This window comes from Rhizopus microsporus (assembly GCF_002708625.1).
Source record: "Rhizopus microsporus ATCC 52813 unplaced genomic scaffold scaffold_3, whole genome shotgun sequence".
Lineage (NCBI taxonomy): Eukaryota > Fungi > Mucoromycota > Mucoromycetes > Mucorales > Rhizopodaceae > Rhizopus > Rhizopus microsporus.
The window spans coordinates 1,198,176-1,223,162 of NW_019671918.1; the positions used below are offsets into that span (position 1 = coordinate 1,198,176).

Here is a 24,987-nt window from a genome sequence, read left to right on the forward strand (position 1 = left end):
TCACTGGACGTTTAACGAAAATTTAAAACCAAAAACACAAAAGTGATTGGATCTTCGTCACACTAATAAACTTGAGCTTCGTCTCTATTTAAAAAATGTATTTTCAAAGTAATTGATGTACTACGGTTTCATAAAGTTAAATTGCAGAACATTCACATAATCTTTATTTAGCGAATTTATTGATAGATACTTTATCAATATTAGGCAATCGTGTTAAACCGTAATTAAAAAACTAATAAACTATAATTTGATATGAAAGCATGTATTCTGTTATTCACATCACCAAACGGTTTATTTCTTATCATCGTATTTTATTCAATGCGCCTTCAGTAAGTAAACCTTTTTAGAAGCTCGAGAGAAGTGTGATATATTATGCCACTAGACACACGTCCGCTATTTCTGGAAGCACTAAATTTCAAATCAGGATAAAGTTGGCGAAGAATTTACATGTCTCTAGCAAGCTTTTGTGTACAATATGATTATAACATCTGTGTAAATCTATTACTGAGTGGAAAAAAATTGTGAGCATTGTTGTGCAAATCCAAAGTAAAAAACCTGTATGAACATGCAATATAAAAGGTGTGAGGGGCGTCCTTTCTTTTACTATACAACTCACCTCATTTGTATCTTATGAAATTTACCTTGACTTCATGTATTGCTCTTGCCTTGGTGGCATTGACTGCTGAAGCTGCGCCTGAAGGCAAAAAAATCAATATCCCTTTAGAAGTGAATGAAGATTACAAGCCTAATGCAAAAGCTGCCCTTGAAAAAGTTATTGCAAAGTATTCCAGATTCGGATTTACTACCGAATCCAATGGCATTTCACCTCAGAGCATCAACGGCACTGTTCCTGTTGTTGATGATGGAAACGATTTACGATACTATGGTATTGTAAAGGTAGGAACCCCTGGTGTTGATCTCAGACTTGATTTTGATACTGGCTCTTCTGACTTGTGGTTTGGTAAGTATCGCATATTAAAATGATGAAAGGATCAAGTACCTACTTAATCTGCCTTATAAAACACTTTAGCCTCTACTTTATGTACCAACTGTGGCTCCTCTCAAAGACGCTATGATCCGTCCAAGTCGAAAACATATAAGAAGGATGGTCGCAAATGGTCTATCAGATATGGTGATGGATCCAGCTCCAATGGTATTTTGGGTAAAGACACTGTAAATCTAGGTGGGCTTGCTATCAAGCAACAAACCATTGGTATTGCACAACGTGAATCTTTAAAGTTTGCTAGTGGAACTGTTGATGGTCTGTTGGGTCTTGGATTTAGCTCTCTCAGCAGCGTAGAAGGCGTCAAGACTCCTGTTGACAACTTGATCAATCATAACCTTATTTCTTCTCCTATATTTAGTGTTTTTCTCGGAAAGGCTAGCAAGGGTGGTGGCGGAGGTAGGCAAAAGGCAGTCTATTATACACAGAAACTAACTTGCTGTCTTTTAGAATACATCTTTGGAGGTTACGACTCAACTAAGTTCAAAGGAAAGCTGACTACAGTTCCAGTGGATAATTCTATTGGCTTTTGGGGCATTGATGTCAATAACACCAGAGTTGGAGACAAGATTACAAGTGATCCATTCAAAGCCATTATTGATACCGGCACCACCCTGCTCGTCCTTCCTTCTGACGTCTCTACTCCAATCTCTCATGCGTACAACGCTACGGATAACTTTGATGGTACTTATACCATTAACTGTGATACGTCCAATTTCAAACCGCTTACTTTCAGCATTGGTGGTGCTGATTTTGAAGTGCCTCCTGATTCCCTTATTTTTGAAAAGAAAGATGACAAATGTATGGCTAGCTTTACTCTTGGTAACGTCAGAGGACTGGCTATTTTGGGAGATACATTCTTAAAGAATAACTATGTGGTCTTTAACCAAAAGGTTCCTGAAGTACAAATCGCCCGTTCTATCAATACGTAGTGTATATTGTTGATTGTATGTAATTTTAAAATTTGGACAGTGTTTCCAGAAATAAATGACGCTACCTTTGAAAGCATTGCCCTACTGATCTTTAGCTTGTTCAATTATTGCTATATTCATCAGTCTATAAACCTCAATTATCATAATCTAGAGCTCATAAACATAAATTCATGCCTTTTATTAGCTTACTACATAAGTTTATTCAAAGTACTCAAGTTTGTTTAGGAAAACAAGTAGGGCCTGATCGGCCTCCACCATTCACCATAAGCACACGAGTACCAAATTCAAATGGATTATTATTATAAGCAACAAAGTTTGCCTTTCCTCCTACACTGAGAACTCCTTCTTCCTTCAATCCAAACATGGTTGCAACATTCCATGTTATAAGACCTACTGCATCCTGAGGTGTATATTCCGGATTATGAGCAAGATTCCAACCAGCTTCCCAGATCAAGTTACGAGCATCTCCGTTATCTACATCGGTAGAACCTAATGCAACACGTACTTTATGCTTCAATAAAACATCAAGAACAGTACCAGGCGTCAATGGTGGACCAGATAGACAAAAGCGAGATTGCCATGTCGTTGGGTAGCATCGAGCAGGCATCAAGATAACAGGAACATCAAGCCGGCTCAAGTGACTTGCGACCAGATGGGACTCTGCACCACCTAGGATAACAAAATTGACCTCGCGTTCATAGTCCTTGGCAATTTGCTGTTTGATCAGTAAGATGGATGCTATTTCGTCCTTATCGTCTGTTTGAACTACAACAGGGATTTCTCCTTGAGCTGCACGGGCAAATACATTCTTGAAAGCATCCTTTTTTATATTTGAAATTAGCAGATCACGTATAGCAGCAATTTGTTGAGATACGGTCAATGGTCCTGTATCTCCGTCTTAGCTAATATACTAAAGAACGATCTGTTGAACTTACCAGTGTGTTGAATGACAAAGCTTAAAGCGGCTTCTTCTTTTACCAGAGCTTCAAGATGGTCCAACACAGTGTTTTCTACGCCAGTATAGAAAGCTGTTGATACGCCTGCTAACATGCCAGACCCTACCAGCGGTTGAGAGATTGCAGTTGTAACACCTGATGATCGCAGCAATTAGTCATTAAAGACTTTTTAAAAATCTTGCTCCTTACCAGCTTTGTACGCCTTTTGAAGATGCAATCCATTAAACTTGAGGCCATCAACAGCACGCACGACCTTCTTGTACAAATCGCCATCTCTGATGTCATTCTTTGCTTCTCCATCCTGTGTTGATGACTCCATCTGAATTTCGAGTAATCCAAGAGGTACACCGACAGAAACAATACCCTGGTATATAAATATGCATCTTAATTACGACCATTATACATTGCGTTACGTCCTAATATTATCTTTACCGGAATAACTACCGCACCCCCCATTTCAAATACAGGGCTGTTGCTTGGCCATTCAATATGATCACGATCACAGTTTTTACCTAAACAGGTGATAACTCCACGATCAACGATTAAGTACAGCCCAGAGCCTTCTGCGTCCAGAATCTGACTAGCGTTTGTATAAATTCGGCTAATATTGCGTAAAACAAAAGAATTCACGTCCTTTGAGCAAGCATCATGGAATGAAGTAGGGTTATTGAGGCCATGATCTTCCAAACGCATTGTGCTATCAGAAAAGCCAGGAAGTAAGTGCTTGCTTGCTTCATCCTCGTCATCACTTGTATTCTTTACATCAAAGTGCTTTTGCATGTCTTCTTCAATTAGAGTGTTCGTCCATGATTTTTTGAAATCTAACTCAGCACCATCCACAAAGACATGTCTTGGTCTGGCTCCAAGCCTTAATGGATGACGTTCCCATATGACAATATCCGCATCCTTGCCTACTTCAATACTAGAGAGTATCAAGATGTATTAGTGTTCATATAACTAAACAGCATATCCACGTACCTGCCCAGACGGTGTCCCAACTTTAAGGAATTTGCAGGAACAGTGGTAAGTGCCTGTAATGCTTTATGCTCATTGAAGCCGTAGTGGTATGCTTTTTGTGCTTCATGTACCAAATCACGCTAGAACTGGAATTGGTATTAAATTCTTTTTTTTTTTTTGTAACCAGGACTTACAGAATTCATGACAGGGTGATCGCTCTTGAAGGCGACAGGAATACCTGCCTTGTCCAAGATCTTTGGTGCATGAACATTTTGATTTAAAGCTTCAGCCTAAATGAATAATGGTTGGAGAACAGAGTTCACGCAAGATTAAGATGTATATATATACCTTATATCCCCACATATCACCAAAAGTAGCCACTGTGATGTTTGTCTTGGCACGTTTTATAATATCAGGTACTTGCCAAGCACTTAATGCGTGATGGAAAGCGGCAATTTCAAAGTCGAATTCAAGCGAATGGTGAACCATGGCTTCAAAATCTTGAGGCAAATAACAGTGGACATTCAGGTTGATCTGATGACGCAAAAGAGCAACAAGGCTATCCAGACTCAAATCTTCTGGATAACCTTCAGAGAGACGAATCAGATCCTGTTTATCGTCATCGTCCTTCATCTTCTTGATTCTCTCCGCAGCATCACACCAGTCATCTTGTTTTCTTTTCAATTTTTGTGCTTCCTCAAACCTTCTACGAAACAAGTAGTTTTCGCCCAAACCTAAAAAATTAAATTGAGATGGCCTCGTATATACTTTTTCTTTTCATCCTTACGAGTTGATGGCATTCGGTTAGAGCTACCATAGAACGACTTTGGGTTTTCACCACAAGCCATTTTCATGTAACGCCAGATGACCTCCTGATCCTCATCCGAGACGCCGGAGGTTACGAGCATATCTTGTGCAGAGAGGGTAGAGACAGGTCTAAGCTTGATGACGGCTGCCTCGCCTCCCATCAAGTTTCCAGAGCCAGGGAGAATCAATGAAGTCGTGATGCCTCCGCTGGCCACAATCTTGATACCAGGGTCAGTTGGATTAAGTGCATCAATAACACGAACCTAGTTTCCAGTGTGATGTTTTAGTGGTGAGCTTCGCTGTTCACAGTATGCTACTTACATAAGGTGTGGTAGGGTCAGTCATTTCATTTGTATCATCGGACGCGGATAATCCATCCAAGGCATCAACGGTCATATGGGAATGCATATCAATGATACCTGGTGTAACAACACGACCACCGGCGTTCACGATGCGAGTATCTGAAGGCACTTGTAAATTTTTCCCAACAGCTGCAATCAACCCGTTTTCCAAATAGATATCGCCTCCTTCCAAGTAATGATCCTTTAGCCAGATATGGCCATTTCGAATCAGGACGCGTTCGGCTTCTGGTGCTGCACGCGGATTCCTATGTCGAGGACGAGTCGTATTTGTACTTACACGATTTCTTTCTATATTGAACTGACACTTGGATAATCCATACTCAAAGGAGTCGAAAGAGATACCAGGAGATACTACTTTGCCATTGTCGTTGTTCCATAAGCTCTGTTGATTTATCTCAGCATAACTGTTGAGCATAACGCCAGTAGGCAAGTGTCTCGAGAGATAAACGCAGCTTGTTCCGAATAATGCAAGAGCGGAGGCAGTCAGCAGTAGACGTGTCTTTTGTTTGCGATGTGGTCTTTCGCCTGGGCTGAGCAAGGGCTTATACCCATTGGAGGAAGAATTGCCAAATAGTTTTGACATTCCGTTTTGTAAAGAAAAACAGAAAAAAAAAAAAAAAGATAAAGCTTAATTTATAACTCACTCTGGTCACAAGAAAGAGCGGTGTGTTTTCTCTCCTCTTTTTGCCTTGTATCAATAACTCGTATTATTATTGTTTATTTTGATGACTGTTTATTAGCTTGCTATTATTAGGCATTGATAGGAAATGAATAAGGAAGTTATCATCATTCACTTACCTGTTCGTTGGATATTGAATGGGTTGCTGAATATGGATGAGATTTCTTTATATGGAAATCGCTTTGATAGGGATCTCACTTACCTGATTTTTATAAATTCAATAAGAAATGATTACTAGTTGAAATACTGCAGTTGTATTTAAACAAAGTTGTGTGAAAAAGGTTATTTGATTCAAGATGATCACTATGGTAAATTCTGCTGCCTTGGTGACTTGGCTGCATGTTTAAGCATATTTTTTTTTTTCGCCAGCAGCTTGATACTCCGTTTCACAAACCCCCTCCTTTCTTTATTATATTTTTCATTGTAATGACCCTCATTCCATCGTGTCAGCAAAAGGTAAATTCTTCTCTTATTCTCTATTGTCATAGCCATATTAAACTGCTTAAAAAAATATAGTTACATAAAGACACGGTTTATTTTAATAAAGATTTTAACCAGGAGGCGCGACAGCAGGAATATGTAAGTGTAAAATAAAATTGTGTGTATAAACCAAGATACTAATCAAAGCACTTGTTTAGATATCCAATCAAGGATATAGTGTGTATTATTCATATAAGGATAATGGATTTTTTATATTATTCTTTATCTTTTGTATCTCAATAGTTAATCGCTTGTTAGATGTATCTAAAAACAATTAAATTTGATCTTTTTACTTTATAAAATAAAGGAGAAGGGGGGATTGCATTTAAAAATTGCATAAATATATATATTGATTATGTACATGTTGATAAAGAATAAGGAGATTACATCAGTTGGATAGGAAAGTTTTGCTTTGTATTGCTATAATAGCACGGCTTCAATGGCTGAATCGAACAGGCATAACTGGATGGTCTTTCAATCAAGGCTCCCAGGGGCACATTATCGTCTTCTTCTACAGTTAATTTTGCTGATAATTCACTCTGTCTCTCTTGTAACTTATAAAGCATTTGCTTCAAATGAATTGATTTTGACAGAGATACACTTGGACGATGAAGTTTTTCAAAAGTAGCACGATAAAGATAGTATAGTTGCCATGTATTTTGAGGTTCACCGTTTGTGACATCATTTGGTATATAGATTCCTCTTCTATGTAATGATTTCATATCATCTTGTTTTCTTTGTGTGTTTTGTCTAGATGATTTATTACTTGGTAGGAGTAATTGAAGCACTCTTGACCACTTTGAATAGGTGCTGTTTTGGTGTTTATACATTTGCTATAAAAAGGAATGAAAAGAGAAAGAGAAAGAGAAAGAAAAAAAAAGCCTGACTACAATTTATTGTCTCTCTCTTGGCTTTCTCCCCTTTTCATTATGAAGCCTTTTAGTTCTAAAACTTCTCAACCAGAGTACACGATCCGTTCATTATACCGATTTTGTATGGTTCCAGACCGAGCCATGGATCTTTTACTTGAAATTCAGACCAAATAAAATGAAATGTGGTAATTAACATAAAAAAGAGGCTGGACCAAGAAGCCTTTTGCTAATAAAGAAATAGGTAAGCATCTATTGCCTCATCTTTATTATATACTTTATATTATCTATTGTAGTACAGTGTGTCAATGTCATTAATTTATAAAGATTACATCAAAGATCAAACTTAATTATGCCATTGTAGAGTGTGTGTGTTTTTTATTATTATTAATTGCTTCTAGTTAATGATGGTCAAATGGCGGCTATCGACTTGCCATACATTAAGTGCTGTATATTCACGTATGGCATCTTCTAAATGAGCTTCCGTATAACCTCTGGCTACAACATGCTGTTTAAGAGTATTTAAAGGTATAGAGAAACCATAGGCATCTATCAAGTTTCTAACAAGATTATAAACAGCTGATAAGGGCGATCTGTCATATCCTCCATAACGTTTATCGTCTTCTTCAACCAATGTAGACTTTGACACATCAATTAATCTTAAAGCTTCATCAACATCATTAGGTTCCACGAAATCACTTAGACGTATACGAGCAACAGCTTGTGCCATACGAATGATGCCAAGTAAGGTACGTGCGGAGGCATAAGTAAATTGTCGTTCATGTGCTTCGTCCAATTTGTATTGGCGTCTCAGCGCCACATAGGCACTTGTCACGTAATTACCTACTTCGGGTGTCAACACAGGTCTCTTTGTCCTTGCATGTGCTACATAGTGTCTAATCGTGCTGGGTTCCACTGCGTCAATGTCCATCTGAGGTGGTTTGTTATGGGTGTGTACATAGGTGACGTGTTCAGCCAGTAGACGATCCATATCATAAGAGGGTTTGTCAAGTATTAAATAAAGAAGGTCAAAACGAGAAAGCAAGGCAGCTGGTAAATTGATGTTTTTGGTGGGCGACAAACGTGTATTGTAACGACCATAGAGTGGATTAGCAGCAGCCAAGATAGATGCACGAGCATTCAAGGTTGTGTTGATACCAGCCTTTGAAATACTGATCGTTTGCTGTTCCATGACTTCGTGAATAGCAGTTCTGTCCGATTCGTCCATTTTGTCAAATTCATCAATACAGCAAACACCATTATCAGCCAAGACAAGAGCACCTCCTTCCAACACCATCTCGTCTGTCACAGGGTCTCTCATCACAGCAGCTGTTAAACCTACACCGGATGAACCTTTACCGGTCGTGTATACACCTCTGGGCGCTACCTTGGCAATAAACTTTAATAACTGGGATTTGGCCACACCAGGATCACCCATAAGACAGATATTGATATCACCACGAATCTTCATGCCGTCGCCTACCGTCTTATCAACACCGCCTACCAGAAGCAGCAATAAGGCCTTCTTCACATCATCATGGCCATAAATTTCAGGAGCAATGCTTCGTGCAAGGCGTCCATAAGCGTTAGGATCTCTCTTTAATTCCTCCACCTTTTCAATATCTTCAGATGTCATTTCGATCTCATCGTACTGCTTCTTCAAACGGTGAACGTGTTGAACATCCATATAGGTGTCTGTCAAGAGACCGGCACGAATGGCTCTGAAACCAGTGTAAGGCATAGGCAAGTAGATGCCACTGACATGAGCAATATCACCAGGGAACAGTTGACGACAGGCACTGCCATACAATTGAAGGGTGATGATACGAGGAATATGACCCACAGGGATTTGATCTGTCAATTCCTGTAATCTGGCCTCTTGATAAGCAATGAACTTACAGGCTCTTGTCTGAGTGTGCAATCTTCCTTTCACATTGTTCTTTTTACATTCCTCTGAGGGACATTCAGTCAATGGGTTAAACTGTCTCTGAGTAATTTCTTGAAAGATTTCACAACCACAAGAATCACAAGTATACGTGTTCACCTGAAGCATTGGCTTCACGTCAGTCACTCGTGTGATAATACCACGAATGGTGATCAATTGTCCAATTTTACTACCATTGACTTGACGAACAGCTAATGGAGTATCATCAGAAAGTGGCTTAAAGAAAACCTCACTAATAATTATCAATCAGTATAAATTTCCATTTGTGCGTTGATGCTTACTATCGTCGAGTCAAGGATGGAGGAAATTGATCTTGTTGGATCTCGGAACGATCTTGAGTTCTTCTCTGATTGATAATCACGTCCAATACTGTTTCAGGATGAACTGCGTCAGGGTTGCTAGGAGTCATTCCGGCCAAGATGTTATCGATGACAACAGAGGCATGTTCAATATAGTGCTTTGTATTTCGCTTGATATTGGCAACTGTACGTGCACGAGAGTCTTCATACTATTAAAAAATTGTTATTGACAGTCTTTTGATAAGTGTTGATTTTTTTTTTTACAGCAGCAATATCGTCTAATTCGATAAGGATAGTCTTTTCTTGTCTGTCTTTGACTTTTTGCTATTTTTTATATAAGTATCTTTTTCTTTATTTGAATGTTTTTTTTTATGTCTATACCAGCATTTGCATATATTTAGGAGGAGCATCCGTCTCCATGAGATCACTTGATGATTCCTTGAAATTTCTAAGGAATTCCTCAAGATGTGCTAATTGGATAGCTTTTGTTTAGTTTCCTTGCTTTGCATATAAAAGTGATAGTAAACCTTTGTCTTGGCTATAATCGACACTGATTTTGACAGGTACTAATGAAGCCATATTGTATTTCTCCCTGTTGAATAGTGAAAAAAAGGAACAAAAAAAAAAAATTTACCCAAAAAATACTTTTTTGAATTTCGCGTAGTGACGCGATTTTAAACGTCACCTTTTTTTTAAAAAAAACAATAAGGCGGCGGGTCCGTGATTAAAATCGATAAAACTATTTACAGTGTTGACTTTTATTATAAAAAAGAAGAAGTGTAAAGGGTAAGCAAAGAAAAAAAAAGGATAGAAATTACAAATATATTAACTGCTGCCATGTTTTTGATATAAAAACCAAGTTTGATTTGATATGGGTTGGGTTGACATGTATGGCAATGACTGTGACGAGGGTATAATAGGTATAGGCTGTGGTGTATACATGAGTTGATTACTGTTTGTGCTGTTGCTATTATTACTGCTACTACAGCTATTGTTGTTATTGTTATTGCTTGTGAAGGGTGTCAAGTACTCAATATTGTTTCTATTTACATCCACAGATTCTTTACCCTTCCCTTTCACATCGTCTTCATCTTCTTCAAGCAGTGTCAACTGAGGAGTCATATTTAGCTCAATTAAGCTGCCATTCAAGCTATAGTTTTGTTGCAGCAAATGAATTTGCTGTTGTTGATGTCTTTGTATTACCAAGTGTGCACAATATCTTTCCAATAAATTTCCCAAGGTACCTTGGTTCAAGGGTTTCGGCAAAACATCTGTCATACCGCTCATGATGTATTGTTGAATATCTTGATCGGTCGTGTTAGACGTCATGGAGATAATAGGTGTTAATGGATCATATTGTCGAATGTTTCTGGTAGCAGACATTCCATCTAGTTTGGGCATCATGATATCCTAATTCGAACCATGAGACAATTGTTACATAAACAAACATTTGAACTAACCATAAGAACAAGATCATATTTTCCTGTGCTTAATTTCCTTACAGCCTCTTCTCCATCTACAGCTACATCAATTGTACAGCCTGCCATTTGAAGTAGTTTAGTGGATAATCTACGGAATATGGAATCATCATCAACTAATAAGACTCTTGGTGGTACTGACCATCCCGATTGTATTCTCCTTCGTTTGCGCGATGGCGCTGTCAAGGAATTCTTTACAGAAAGTGAATTCATGGGTTGTGGCTGGGACGATCCTACTGGCATAAAATCTGCTGCTGCTGTTGGCATGGTTGTCGTCGAAAGTGGATCAGGAACCACTGGTGTTTCTGGTGCGGCCAAGCCTGGTCCAAGCATTGATGAGCTGATAGGGTTCATTAAAGGGATGTCTCCTGGAGCAATATTGCCTGTTAATGGAGGAGATGAAGTCGGAGGTGCATGCGACAAAGTAGATGGTAGACAGGTTGTAGATGGGGATGAGGATGAGGATGAAGTTGTCGATGTGGAATGTACCTGAAGTATGTTTTGCATGATAGATTCATTGTTATTATTATTTAATGCTGTTGTATTTGTGGATGAAGCGATCGCCATGTTAATTCTATTAAGCTGCGCTTCGCTTGCATTTGTTATATCATTGTACTGGTAAATAATGTTCGATAAACCTTGTTCCATCATGGTTGGCTCTATCACAAAAGAGGTTAGATTCTCTTTCTTTAAGTTCCTTGTTACTTACTTTGCTTTGAAACATAATCCATGATATTACGCATTAAAGAATCCTGTTCTTCCATATTCTTCTTAAACCCTTCAATACTTTGTAAGATTGCACTGTACTTTTTGTCAAAGCCCTTCAGTTTATCCGTCATATCTTTTTGCGTTTCTTTCAGATTGTTTATTTCCTTTTGAAGACTAGCCGCAAGCGACATTAAATTCTCTTCTGCCTTTGGTGGCTTACTTCCCGACGGTCCTGTTGTTGCTAGAGTAGAGCTACTGGATGCTGTTGCCGTTGTGTTGGTAGCAGAAGAGATGTTCTGAAGTGTTTTGCCTGTAGGTTTTCTCTATTTATTAAACCTAGTTAGACATGAGCAGTGTATATACACTTGTTTACCTTTATTTCTTCTAGCAAGTCTCGCCTGTTATATTTGAAACTAGGATGCTTAAATTCCCAGGCCTGATATGAACTGTGTGTGAGTTATCTTTGCCCTTTTTTTATGTTTTTCAATCATTACCTGATCTCCATAAATGCGTTGTCCATCTTCAGGTAAACGTAATTTATGAAAGTCGTACTTGTTCAATTGACGAACAAAACTTGCAAAATTAGAATGTTTAAAGTGTCTTGGTAGAATATGTCTTGCGAATTCGTTGGGATCCTTAACTACAAAGGTATCTCCTTCTTTTCCCCACGAAAATATTTGAGGGTACGCATTTTCTTCCAACATGCTAAGTTGTAATATAAAGTTGTTAAAACTTTTTTATTTATATATAAAAAGGAGGATTATTTACTTGAATAGCTTCTTTACAAATTCTGGTATACTGCCTGAGTGATTTGAACTTGACATTATTTCATCAAACAACAATCAGGCAAGAGGGTTAAAGAAAAGAAGAAAAAAAGAAAAAGAAAAAATTTAATGGTGCTTTAAAGGGTCAGCGCATGCGGTTGTTGAAAAAAAGGGCCCAATCTTATTTTCATGCTTAAACAAAAAAGGGGAAAGAAGGAGAGGTCTCTTTTTAATTCTTTTTTTTTTTTTTTTTTTAGCTCTTTAACAATAAAAATGATATTCACCATTTTATTTTTGGATCTTCTTTATGTTTAGTGTTACCTTACTTCTGCGTTTCCGGTTATTGTTCCATCTCAGTTGTTTCTTAAAATAGATACAAACTTTAATATATAAAGAAACTTTGTCTGAAACTCTGTCAATCATAAAGGACATTACTATGTTATTTATGCAAGTCCTATACTTAGAATCATACGATCCCTGAATAAAGAGAAACAAAGAATAGCAGTGGATGAAACAAATTGAATTAAGGTTCCGCTCACCAAGCGTCAAGTCAAAGTGTGTCTGTAAACCAAAAATGCTCTTGAATAAAACGCATGGTATTTGCTTTTGTAGGTAACGACTTAAAAAGATCAGCCTTGTTCTCTATTGGTAATTATACAAAAATAAACTCGTGCGACACCTTTCTGCTATTGTTATAATCCAACTTTCCATAACGTATTTCCGGTTGTCACCCAACTTTTTTAAAGATTTACGGATGCCATGGTTACTGTGACACTGTTTAATAACCTATAACTTATTGCACACAATGGCTTAGATGAAGTATATCTTTGATTCCTTCAGCTACGCCCCTATTAACCGCGGATAAGTAGCTTCTATCCCACATTTGGAATTTCATTCACGTTTATGCTTGATGAACTTTGTTCAGCTTTACGGATGACTAAATTTTTTTTTTTTTTTTTTTATCAGGGCGTTAATTATTCCTGACTAAAGTGTAAAAGACTTCTAAAAATTAATTGAAAAAAAGCACGTTGCTTTTTCTTTCTCTTTTATTTCCTTTTTTTTTTTTTTTTTGCCTTGTTTTACATCTTGCTTTCTTTCCTTTTACAAGTTCCGCGGCTGTCAATTGGGGGGAGGGTTTTTTTGGGGGAAACTCCTTAAAAAAACACGGTCAACATATAGTAAATGAAGGGCTTTCCTACTGATATCTGCCTGGTTATAAAGACATATATTTAAGACCAAATATGAGCAATTGATTATGTCGATTACATCGAGTATTCTTCAAGTTACCAGTCCCGCCTTTTTAAATAAAACATACATTTCCCGAAAACCAATCTACCAGTTATCTGTAGATCGTCTACCGAGAACAACTTTCACCATACTGTAGATCACGTCGCGATCGTCTTGACTTCTTTTGTTCAGTTGATATGACGCTTGGCTTCCGTTTCTTTATGCATCGAGTGGTAATAATACAATTCGAGGTGGATATGCTCATTTCCGGAGGGGCATCATTGTCGATTGTGGCCAGACATTCGACAGAGAAGAAGATGCTAAGTTTTACATCATATCATTATATCAGTAATTCTCAGACTCTCAAGAGGAGTGATGGTTCAGCTCATAGACAAACACAAGATCATTACAAGAGGCTGTATTTATTATATGCTATAAGAGTATATACCAGTGATATTACCTAATATATACTTGTATTAAAATAATTAATTTAGGTTCCTGTCTTTATTCTTCAATCTCAACAATGTTCAAAAGAAAACAATCAGCCACCCAAGGAGACTCATCAGAAAAGAAACGAAAGACAAGCACGACATACAATCCCTATTCTTCATCTACTGAATTGTGGCGCAAAGTGTTTATGGATGCACAAGACGCATTCAAACAATCGAAATTTGATGAAGCTGCAGCTCTTTTTACTCGTGCACTGACACTTGAACCAGATCATGCAACTATTCTTGACTGTCGATCTGCATGTTATGAAAAGCTGGGAGATTATCCTTCAGCATTAGCTGATGCCAAAAAGACGATCCATGCTGCACCTAGTGATGCTCGAGGTTACTTGCGTGCAGGCAAGTTACTTTCTTTGCAAAAGAAATATAAAGCTGCCATCAAAACATACGCCACTGCTTTAGAAAGAGTCAAGCCGGACGATAAACGATATAGCGTGATCATGACCATGAAGACAAGTGCAGAAAGGGCTCTGTCACCGCTCAAGGGTCTTGACTTTATGACTATTCTTCCATATGATGTCAAGGCTATGATATTTTCATATCTTTCGTTCGACAGACGTGTACAATGTATGGCAGTATCTAAGCGTTGGCGACAGTTTGCTCTAGACTGGAATGGCATGTGGCGAGATCTTGACTTTGGAAACCGAGGAGTCAACCAGCATACGATTAAGAGATACATGTCTTATGCAAAGGGACGACATATAAGACGGTTGGCGTTATCGGATATGGAACAAAACATGATGGAAAAGGTGCTGAACTTGATCATATCTGAAGACTGTCAATACATAGAGACATTAGGTAAAAAAAAAAAAGAGAGAATAGTGGCGGCCATTGACTTTTATACTAGAATTTAAGCACTGTGTTCTGCCTCACACATTATTTTTACGTGCGCTTCGGCTCATGGGAAAGAATCTTGTCTATTTGAACTTGGATAGAAGCTTAGGCATTAGTTTTTATGATATATTTAATGATGTACTAAAGACATGTACCAAACTAAAGCGTGTTTCTATCAAAGGAATAGTCCCCATAATGGACAATAAGCTATATCTTGCAACAGAATTTATGAAGCTAGAGCCTTATCCAACACAAGTAGAAGACTTTGCAGTGGAATTGCAGACAAACGTTAGCATGCTTGTGGCAATGGGGGAGAAGCTATTCTGTTATTTTCCAAAACTACGCTTATTTGAATTTGCAGATGTTACCGTCGATTTTAACGAGTTACATCATCTTTTAGCCACTCACTGTCCACAACTGGAATCGCTTTCGATGGGCTTTCGTCACCATACTACCCGAACACCTCTGTCTGAGAATGCAAGTGGTGTACAGGTGCGACATTTTAGTATGAGCTCACTAGCTCTTACACCCGCAAGGTATAGTGTGCCATTCATCTCATCCAAAGCTGTCGAGACTATGATTTTTACCAATGTCACTGGTGTCGGTCCTGTACTTTCTCGTGTAGCTTCATTACCTGATGGTCTTGGTCAGCTACGCACGCTACATTTGACTTCTGCTTTTGATATTGATGAAGATGATCTTATGTCCATCATAAATGCCTGTTCAAATTTGGAGGATTTGAAGCTTACTCACTGTCAAGGATTGACTGATACAGTCTTGGCTAGTTTTCACCATGTCAACAAGCTTAAAAGATTAGATATTTCGCAAAGTATGGTCATTACGGGAGCTGGAATTAAAAAGCTAATAGACAGTCAAAAAGGCTCATTGGAAAAACTAATAATGAATGATTGCAACTATATACAATCGGATGCTGTACAGTGGGCGAAGGAGCAGCTAGGAAGAAACGCGGTTGAATGCAGACGCACGATTAGACGAAGGTAAAATTTATCCCAGGGGTAAATTAAACGTGTCGCCGAGTAATTTCGTAAACCCAATAAAAAATTGCAATAATTCATGATTTTTTAAAAGAAATCTCTTGCTTTCTCTGTAAATATAAACGAAAGCTGCTCTGTGATTAAGCATTAGTTCTACACCAATGATAGAAAGGGTAAAAGTTTTTTGGAAATCCTGCACATTTTTCATCCTGAAGTCGTACAAATCTCCGCAATAGAAAGTTACAGGATTTTAACCTAATAAACAGGCAACCTTTGTTATAAAAGTTCCTGATTCCTTCTTTTATTTTTTATTTTACTTATGCTTCACAGTTTGATCAACTTTAAAAGATCTGGTGGTCACTTCAAGCACCTAAACCTATAAAATTTCAAGAAAACTCTCTATATTAACAACAGCCCTTACAACTCCATAAAAGAACAACATTACCATAAAGATTATGACAAGACTAAAGCCATTGAACTACTCAATGCTATTGAAAAACTAGATCTCGAAATCTGCTATAAAGAGATCCTTGTAAAACATTTCTGCTATATACAAATTCCATAAAAGCAGATTCGTATAACCATCATATTTATCAAAAGACAACTGAAGCTCTTGAAGAAAACAATCAAATTGAAATTGATTATTTATAGATAAACTTTTTATTAGTCAGTCAAATTCAACTCCTAAACTTTCTGAATGCTGCATTTTTACCAGTAAACCCAGGCAATGAAGAAGCTTATACTTGCAAAAGTTTAAGCGTGAATGATGTTCTAAGCGTTGTTTGGAAATACACGAACATTTTCAATGAAAAAACTGCTTACAGTTTTGGCAAATAATGTAGCTCAGGAAATTATATTTAATGGAAAGTAGAGTAAAGAGAATAGCTTTTACAATCGTCTCCAAAAAAAAATTCGTCCAATAGAATTTTGCAACCGTCCCAGATATTTTTTGTAACCGTCCCTAAAAATTTTTGCAATCGTCTCGTTTTAGGTTAAAATCCTGTAAAAGGTGAGATCGTAGACAGCTAAAGTAACTACTTGAGCGGTTTAGGATGGATAAAAGTACACAAAGAGCATCAAGTAATGTCGCTTTATTAATAGAATAAGGACATTGTAGATTTACCTTACTGCTCATCAAGCTGATGTAGCTTCGCAAAAATAACTCACCTGTAAAGGATTCATAGCCTCTTTCTCTCTCTCCCTCTTCCTCTTTTGCTATATTGTAAAACAGATAGATCTCTGATAAAATAGAAATAGAGAGAGCTATTTTGTATATGAATACAGTTGCTACATCCCAAACGCTGGACAATCATCAATACATCATTGCTTTCCACGTGCAAAGCTAGCGGCCTTACCACTGCTTTGTCTCTTGGAAATCTCGGGATAGTTTGGAACGTCGGTCTATTTCTATTATTAGTGAACATATTTTTCGTATGCTTTCAGTTATTATTCATTAGAGCACTTGAATAATAAAAAAAAGATCTTTTGGGACAAGAAGGATCTCTACACTCCATTTTGATACCAGTTATCACATCACCCAATAAATTTTCAATAAAACATCATCCAATGAAGAAGTGAGTCTAGGCCTGATTTTGTGTAGCGAGTCCTTGCACAAGTATGCTTACATCAGGATTGAGTTTATGCAATACACACAAAATAGGCATGCTCACAATACTTTATTTAATTAACTCTCTCTTTCTCTCTCTTTTTTTATTAAATCTGGTTTAGAAACTGGGAAAGTAAATAGTAACGGCTTGTTCCGATTTTCGGATTCACAATTAAAAACATGTCAATTTATATTGAACCCTGAAATAAATTTTTTTCTTCTTTTCTTTATTCTTAAAATTGCTTATTTTTATACAATGCCAATAGCTGTACCATTTCTCAGTGGTAGTAAACAACTCTCAATTGTACTAGCAGAACCTGTTGTCTTGCTAAGGGGTCCACCTACTGAACCGACAACGCATGTCTTGAGAGGAGAAGTTGAATTGTTATTGTCAAAGCCAATGACCGCAACTCATGTCACAATTAAACTCGTTGGCAAATCAAATATACTCTGGCCAGAGGGATTAGGTCCTAGAGGAAATAAAGTATATCATGAAAAGACAATATTAGAACAAAATATCATTCTTGACAGCAGACCGGCTGAGGATCAACAGACTCTTCCCGCTGGATTAAATCGATGGCCATTTGAATTCTTGATACCCAATAGTATAGTCGAAACAATTGAAGACGAAATGGCTCAAGTCTATTACTACATCTGTGCAACAGTAGAGCGACCTGGATTTGGTACACCCAACTTGAGATGCCGCAGAAATGTTCTTCTATTACGAACACTAGCACCCTCTAATGATGCCCTTACATCACATGCTCTACCAACAACCTCCATTGTTGCAGAACGTCGAACAGAGGCCTGCGATGCTACATTCTATATTGAAAAATCTATTGTCTCCTCTGGCACTCAATTCCCAATCTCTATTGTTTTATTGACACAAATGAAGCATGTTCAACTGGAATCAATAGATATTGTCCTGACCGAAAGAAGAGTCTATCAAGTCCCAGAGTATGGCGCAAGGAAGGCCGAACTACATGACTTCAAGCTCCAGCTCGTCTCAGTCACAGACATGACTGACTCTGAACAACTACAACAAACCATGACCCCATCCTTGGATATACCAACCCAGCAGATCCGAAGAGCACTCAGCGGCAAAAATGCTCACATACCCCTGGGCTCAACGCCATTCCAATACAAATTCATATTCACACTCCCCAACTGCTTGACCCTGAATCACACCACTTATTTTAAAGAAATGAATTTCCTTCACCATTTAAAGATCGATTTAGAATTTTCTGTGCCTTCTACAGCCAGTTCGTCATCATCGTCGACCAAGTCTCCCGAACTTGAAAGAACCCATATTCATCTTGAAACACCCATCACCATCCTCGATTGCCGTCTCAAGGAAGACTTTGTCACTTTGCCCACGTACCAAGAAGCTCTAACGGATGCACCTGTCTCGGAACATGAAAATGAAGAAGACTTGCTCAAGAAGAGAGCAGGATTTTTCATTTGCCCCTGCTATGTCGAGTACAAAAAGAAGAGTACGACCTTTACCGGAAAGGAGTGGGACGTCATTCTTCATAATAGTGGCACTTCCAGTTGTGAATCGTCTTATCCAAACAGTAGAAATGTCAGTCAAGAATCCTTAATCTTACTGCCTCCGCCTCCGCCCTACAATCAACTAGAAAAGTAAAAACATTCATATTCATCTACATTGCATATCTCGAAGCATATTCATTTTCATCAAATTCTTTTACATTTATAATAAAAACATTTTTATCTTTTTGCTTTCATCTGAAATATACATGATCAATTCTCCCAAATCTTTTTTATTCAATTTATGAAAGGTCCATATAATCGCTTACTCGGTATTCTCGACTCTCAGCTTCATCTGCAATTGATCTGAATTCAGTTGCAAGAGGCCCAGTCTTTACTTCATTAATAAACTGATAGAACCGAGGAGAAACATCTAAGGGAGTTAAGTTAGAACAGAATATTAACAGTGCTGATATGAGTGTCTTACTTCCGTCACAGAGGGGAGACAGAGCATAAATACAGCGAAGGTCTGCGCGTATCAACTCTTGGTTCTTTTCAACTTCTTGTTTCACAGCGTTGCTTCTCATCTTGAAATCAAGAGTTACCTTCAGTGGGTCAACAAGGTCGTCCAATTCTAATCAAAGTATTATAAACCTCCTGTTTTATATAATCATAAAGACTTACTTTGGATAACAGTAGTTGGCGCAACCTTGCTTAATCGAATAAGCATCAAGTATGCCAACATTCTGACATCGTGTTGATCAGTTAAACCAGCAGTAACACGCTCAAGGAAACTGTGAGTATCAATTTTATCCAGACTGTTGCTTAGCAGCGTATAAAGACACTCATAAGCAGCCTAAATAAATAAATAAAAAAGTATTAGAACTACACGGTTGTAACTTTTTATCTTTGCCCGACCTTTCTGATTTCTAAGCCATCATCCACCTTGTGCTTGAATGGACCCATCTCTACCGTATGAATAAGCTCCTCTCTCACAACAGTTTCTTGAAACAATAGTGGAATAAGGTTAGGAAGCACATCCCTGATCAAGTAAGGCTTGCGAAGAGCAGCAGAGTTTATAGTAAGTAGCGTTAAGCGACGAACGTTCTACAGATAAAAAAAATGAGCTAAAGATTTCAATCATACAAGGTTCTTACAAGATCTGTATCCTCCAATAACTGCAAAAACATTGAAATGATGGGTTTCAAATACTGGATGTATTCTACGGAAGGATCAACAACAGCATACTTGACAGCAGTAGTGACAGCTGCTCTAAGTTGAACAGAGGACGAAGACATGTTTTCCTTTATGTCTCTATTAGTTTGGTTCATTTGACATGTTATGACTTACTTCTAACTGGGGCAAAAACTTAGAGGGCTCAGATAAAGCGAGCTTACCAAGACATTCGGCAACGACAGTACGTGTGCCTTCCTCTTGCTCGGCTTGACTATTTTCAAGCAAAAGAGCCCAGATTTGATCAGCGTCGTCTTTCAAGGAGATACTAGTCTCACTGTATCGTGCAATAATCTAAAACGATCTCTTTTAGACAATCGGAAGATCGATTGAGAATTTAATACTCACCTCCTTTAATGCATGAAGCAACAAGTAGCGTTTCTTTGGCTGGTCCTTGATTTGGCCAATAATCATTGGCAAATACTTGGGAATATTACCAACGCAGATGTTTCCCAAGGCAAATGCAGCAGCAAATTTGACTTCTTCTGATTGAGCACCAAACAGATCAATCACTTGTTGGTCGATATTATTAAATTCACTCAAATTTCTAAGCATTTACAATGAATATCACAAAGTAAAAAGATTGTAACTTGTCTACTTACATTCTGCGCCCAAGTTCACCCAAGGTTAACAAGCTGAGATACTTGACAGACTCATTTGCTGAAGGATCCTATATAAAATAATGAGTCTTTCTTCTATCGTTCCTTATCATTTCATACATACAAGAATATACGATTGGAAGTTCGTAATCGTTTCATTACGGTTACTTTCGCTTGTATTTGCGGCCAGTACAGCAACACATTGAGCGACTGTTGAGGCAGCTTGCTTGTTTGTTACAGCAGAGGCACTACCAGCTTGTACATTAGACTTCTTCGCAGCCAAAAGAGGATCGACAAGGCCCTTGACAAAGTATTGATAATCTGAAGGGCTGGCCTTAGCCAACGCAGCGAGAAGGTTCAATAAGCTATTAAGTGATGAGCCTTGAAGCAGTGGTGATTGAATCAATTGGAATAAAGTGGGTAAAATATATGCTTTAACGCTGTTGATAGATTCTGGATGCTTGGCAAGAATGGCTTCTACAGTCCTTAAAGCGAGAGGAAGAAGGTGAAGATCAGTATCGGATACTAAGGGTCGAACTTCATTCAATAAGTTTCTTAAGCTCTTTTCTTGCACATATTCTCCATGTCTAAATAAAAGTGACTTTGCTTAGTATCTAAAGGTATTGAATGACTGGTTCCAAAGAGCTTACCTGCTGATCAAAACACACAGACATTCCAAACTGGCAATACGTAAGCTACGGTTGTTCTTTCTTAAAAGAAGTGTAACTTCATCTACTGCTGTAACGACGCATTTCTGGAACTCATCACCAGCTACGATAGGGCTTTGTGCAATAACAGCAAGTGTTCTTATGCTGATCAAACGAGTTACTTCGTTTCTTAATCTTTCTAAAAGCACATTGAAAGCCTCTTGCTGTTCTGACTGAAGAATATCGCCCACTTGTACCAAAAGCACACCAAGGCACACGATTGACTTTTCCTTAACCTCTTGATCAGCATCACTAGTACCTAATACTTGCAGAACAGTAGCATAGATTTGCTTGATAAAAGGAACATGGTCTTGATCAATATCGCGAATATCGTACTGTTTGCTCTCAGAGATATAATAGATTGGTCGAACAACTTTAATGAATTCCATACAAACCAAAAAGGCTTCTGACGTAATCTTGTAGTACTTGTCAGCAAAAGATTGCATAATCAAAGAGAAAAGCTTGCTACAATAAAGATGAATTGCTTCAGGTGCATGTTTACGGAAAAATACACCCAGGAAAGATAGAGCCTCGATCTTAATATTGGAGGATGAAGCCATTTGGTGCTGATCTGTTAAAGTGCTAGAAAGAGAGCTTGAAACGATGGGAATGAAAAGTTCCATTTGAGTTTCAAGGCCACCATGAAGAACAACGACAAGTTCTCGAAGTAACTGGAAGCATACTTGACGAGTTTCGGTAGACTTGGATTCAGCTTGTTTAGCCAGTGCACGACATAACCTTGGCACATGAGAGCTAAGTGCTTTCTTTATCCTACCATTCATCGGTTAGAACGTAGACAAGTTACATATATTTTCACTTACTCATCCGTCTCAGTAGCATCGTTACCTGCACACTTGGGTGGTAAAAGACTTATGCCATCAAGGTTAAGAGAGCCTGCCTTGTTAGCTGTCTCATGTCCTTCTCCGCTCTTTTCGGAAGCATTTGTTTGGCGAAGTAATGCGATGAATGTTTGAAGCACATCAATTCGAACAGTATCTTCTCTTTCTTTAAATCTGCTGATCAATACAGGTGCAACAAGTTCATACATCTGTTGCAACATGTCCAACCTCGTCTCAATGATAGCACATAAAAGCTTTGAAGAAGATCTGCGAACCTTCCAAGACATATCATCGTCATCGTCCGAATAATCTCTATATAAAGCTATCAATTAGCCTTAAGGACTATTAAAAAACAGACACATGATACATACGCTATATCGTCGAATTCGTCATCCTCATCCGCATCCATGTTCTCGTCTTCAGCCTATAAGCGCATTAGCATAACCATATTTGTATATAATTCATGTTTACCTCAAATTCATCCTCATCATCGTCACCGCCAGCAAAATTGGGATCGTACTTGATGTATTCTAAAGCAAGCTGAATTATCTCATTGACAAAGGGAGATACTTCAGTAGGACATCTGTAAACAAAGGATTCGAGAGCTTGCAGGCAAATTTCACGTAATTCATCATCGTCGTCAGATTTTTTTGTACATGCGATGATGATGGGAACAAATTCATTCAATTGCTTTCCAAGACGCACTGCGCTGTAACGGCTTATAAAGAAAAATGAATTCATGATTTTCTTTTCTTTCTCTTATTGTTTACCTTAAAACTCCTGTACATTGAACAAATGTTCTCTGCTTGTCACCTGCTTGAGTATTAGACTGTAAACCTTCCAAAAGATAAGTGACCAGTTGTTGAAACAGAGAATCATTTGTATGGATAACAAGGTAACCTATAGCAACTGTAGCTCTCTTCCTAATAGCAGGACGCTGATGGTTGAGTGAAAACAAAAGAGCATTTTGAACCTCTGCTTGGTTTTCTAAGGATATCTGTGTGCCAAATCGAGTCAACATCTCTGCTATAATATCGAGTGTATCCATTTCCATTTCATAAGTAGTGTTTTCCTAAGTTGATATTGTAAGATTTAACCAACTTTTTCCCCTTTTTTCTTGATAGTTACACTTTGAATATTACGCAGCAGCTTTGGAATTATACGAGCACAGACTCTACCTCCTTGATGTTGGTTGATTTCGGCAATAACTGTTTTCAAACCTATGCAAATTACAAAGTATTAAAAAAAGACAAGCTTGAACGGGGGAAATAATACTTACTCACGCTTGCAATCCCGCGCAATTCCTCACTGCCAGTTTGTGTTGTATATTCGTCAAGACGGTCAATCAGTTCAAACAATTGTTCTTCTCTGATTTGCTTTACTAAAGGGCCCAAACTAGAAGCAATTCAATTAGTCAAGTCACCTTGTAATGCTCTCTAAAATACCATTTGACAGCCAAATTTTGAACTTCACTATTTTTATCATTTAGAAGCTGAAGAACACCTTTGACAACTTTGCTCTCGATGGAGGATTCCAAGATAAAAGAATCTTTTTGAAGTTCGTTCATTAGGTCGTTTAGGGCCATATAACGAAAGTCTCTGTCTTGGTTATTCATCTATTTCGAAGATTATGTCAATATAACAGTGTCTGAATGTAGTGCATAATTGAACCTTTTCCAATAGATTGGTCACGATGTACGCGTTTGTGCCTGTTGCCGACATTTTCTCTTGTTTTAAATGAAGAAAATGAGAAAAATGAGGAAAAAAAGCAAAAAAAAAAAAAGGTTAATCCATATACGAATTTGTTTATGCGGATTTAAGTAACCGCTTACGTGACTGAATAGGAATATACACAATGCTTAGAGTGCGTGATATATTTATCTATTGCTGTAGGGAAGTAGTACTTGCATTGGTATAAACGTAAAGCTTGTATTATTTATTATAAAATAAATGTATATTTAAGTTTTTACATTTCTCCTGTTGACAATGCATAACACCTGTACACAGCTTTCTTGGCCTCCTCTTGATGAATTGGGAATAATCTTTATATCTTCATCATGCTTTTTTAAAAATAATATTATCATTAGCTCTTATTTCTCTTAGACTGATCCAAGGCTGAAAGTACGAGATTTGATAAAGGATTGTTGTAGTCATTCTATAACTTTCACTTTTTAGAACTTATGTTACAATAGATGCATCAAACAGAACCATTTGATTTAAAGAAATTGATCAACAAAAGATAAAAGAAGGGAAGGATATGCTATAGTAGACTTCATGCGAGTGCTCAGAAAAGAGGTGAGAGTGGGCATTTCATAGCATTTATTGAGATAATCAAATTCGTCCTTCATTCCCAAAAGAGCATGCCAATTAAGCATATAGCTGCACTTGTTTCATCCTGAGACGCTTATTTAATGAAATCACTACTAATACTGGTGGTACGCGTATCGAGATAAAACTTTACCTTTTAACTTTTCATCTTAATCTAAATGTTCTTCTTGGAATTTTTTGAGATCGTGTTGTTCATCTTTAACTCTACTCAGTTACTTTTAGTCCTGTATGTATGAATACTGGTATCGACTTTATAGTAGTCACTGATGTAATTACAGCTTAATGAATCATCTCGAACATTTCCCTCACCAAAGAAGGCCTTGTGTTATTCCTGAAAACGCGTCATCATCGTTACACCATAGCTTACATACTCATCTTCCTATT

General features: G+C 37.8%; 8 protein-coding genes across 8 annotated transcripts; 4 read left to right on the top strand and 4 right to left on the bottom strand.

The window, feature by feature from the left end:
- Positions 1–630: 630 nt before the first annotated feature.
- On the top strand, positions 631–1,935 carry RHIMIDRAFT_198636 (rhizopuspepsin 6 precursor; the record flags this gene model as incomplete). Its single annotated transcript, XM_023606309.1, has 3 exons — positions 631–961; positions 1,031–1,402; positions 1,454–1,935. 3 exons carry the CDS (start codon positions 631–633, stop codon positions 1,933–1,935), a joined length of 1,185 nt encoding a protein of 394 aa, XP_023469278.1.
- Positions 1,936–2,146: 211 nt separating this feature from the next.
- Positions 2,147–5,432, bottom strand: RHIMIDRAFT_198618 (composite domain of metallo-dependent hydrolase; the record flags this gene model as incomplete). Its single annotated transcript, XM_023606306.1, has 9 exons — positions 2,147–2,820; positions 2,871–3,026; positions 3,081–3,255; positions 3,324–3,813; positions 3,870–3,988; positions 4,043–4,138; positions 4,197–4,582; positions 4,636–4,918; positions 4,977–5,432. 9 exons carry the CDS (start codon positions 5,430–5,432, stop codon positions 2,147–2,149), a joined length of 2,835 nt encoding a protein of 944 aa, XP_023469279.1.
- Positions 5,433–5,911: 479 nt separating this feature from the next.
- Positions 5,912–6,507, top strand: RHIMIDRAFT_90389 (uncharacterized protein). The gene is made up of 3 exons (XM_023615852.1): positions 5,912–6,152; positions 6,213–6,275; positions 6,335–6,507. The coding sequence occupies exons 1-3, from the start codon at positions 6,036–6,038 to the stop codon at positions 6,452–6,454; spliced, it is 300 nt and encodes a 99-aa protein (XP_023469280.1). The 5' UTR covers positions 5,912–6,035; the 3' UTR covers positions 6,455–6,507.
- Positions 6,508–7,302: 795 nt separating this feature from the next.
- Positions 7,303–9,914, bottom strand: RHIMIDRAFT_212554 (MCM-domain-containing protein). Its single transcript, XM_023607220.1, has 5 exons — positions 9,817–9,914; positions 9,671–9,759; positions 9,554–9,613; positions 9,272–9,498; positions 7,303–9,222 (listed from the first exon to the last, which is right to left on the bottom strand). Exons 1-5 carry the CDS (start codon positions 9,866–9,868, stop codon positions 7,443–7,445), a joined length of 2,208 nt encoding a protein of 735 aa, XP_023469281.1. The 5' UTR covers positions 9,869–9,914; the 3' UTR covers positions 7,303–7,442.
- Positions 9,915–9,999: 85 nt separating this feature from the next.
- On the bottom strand, positions 10,000–12,361 carry RHIMIDRAFT_272829 (uncharacterized protein). Its single transcript, XM_023612350.1, has 6 exons — positions 12,244–12,361; positions 11,970–12,180; positions 11,849–11,911; positions 11,477–11,798; positions 10,750–11,426; positions 10,000–10,699 (listed from the first exon to the last, which is right to left on the bottom strand). The coding sequence occupies exons 1-6, from the start codon at positions 12,297–12,299 to the stop codon at positions 10,115–10,117; spliced, it is 1,914 nt and encodes a 637-aa protein (XP_023469282.1). The 5' UTR covers positions 12,300–12,361; the 3' UTR covers positions 10,000–10,114.
- A 1,628-nt stretch (positions 12,362–13,989) lies between these two features.
- RHIMIDRAFT_248717 (TPR-like protein) lies at positions 13,990–15,811 on the top strand (the record flags this gene model as incomplete). The annotated part of the gene is made up of 2 exons (XM_023610553.1): positions 13,990–14,773; positions 14,823–15,811. The coding sequence occupies 2 exons, from the start codon at positions 13,990–13,992 to the stop codon at positions 15,809–15,811; spliced, it is 1,773 nt and encodes a 590-aa protein (XP_023469283.1).
- Positions 15,812–17,666: 1,855 nt separating this feature from the next.
- Positions 17,667–19,055, top strand: RHIMIDRAFT_223885 (uncharacterized protein; the record flags this gene model as incomplete). The annotated part of the gene is made up of 1 exon (XM_023607492.1): positions 17,667–19,055. One exon carries the CDS (start codon positions 17,667–17,669, stop codon positions 19,053–19,055), a length of 1,389 nt encoding a protein of 462 aa, XP_023469284.1.
- Positions 19,056–19,150: 95 nt separating this feature from the next.
- RHIMIDRAFT_90429 (TIP120-domain-containing protein) lies at positions 19,151–24,030 on the bottom strand. The gene is made up of 18 exons (XM_023615853.1): positions 23,947–24,030; positions 23,722–23,891; positions 23,556–23,671; positions 23,405–23,496; positions 23,047–23,348; positions 22,748–22,994; positions 22,648–22,700; positions 22,259–22,588; positions 21,381–22,208; positions 20,855–21,317; positions 20,734–20,801; positions 20,480–20,678; positions 20,249–20,425; positions 20,056–20,202; positions 19,817–20,005; positions 19,583–19,754; positions 19,386–19,532; positions 19,151–19,331 (listed from the first exon to the last, which is right to left on the bottom strand). Exons 1-18 carry the CDS (start codon positions 23,995–23,997, stop codon positions 19,201–19,203), a joined length of 3,882 nt encoding a protein of 1,293 aa, XP_023469285.1. The 5' UTR covers positions 23,998–24,030; the 3' UTR covers positions 19,151–19,200.
- Between the last annotated feature and the right edge of the window lie 957 nt (positions 24,031–24,987).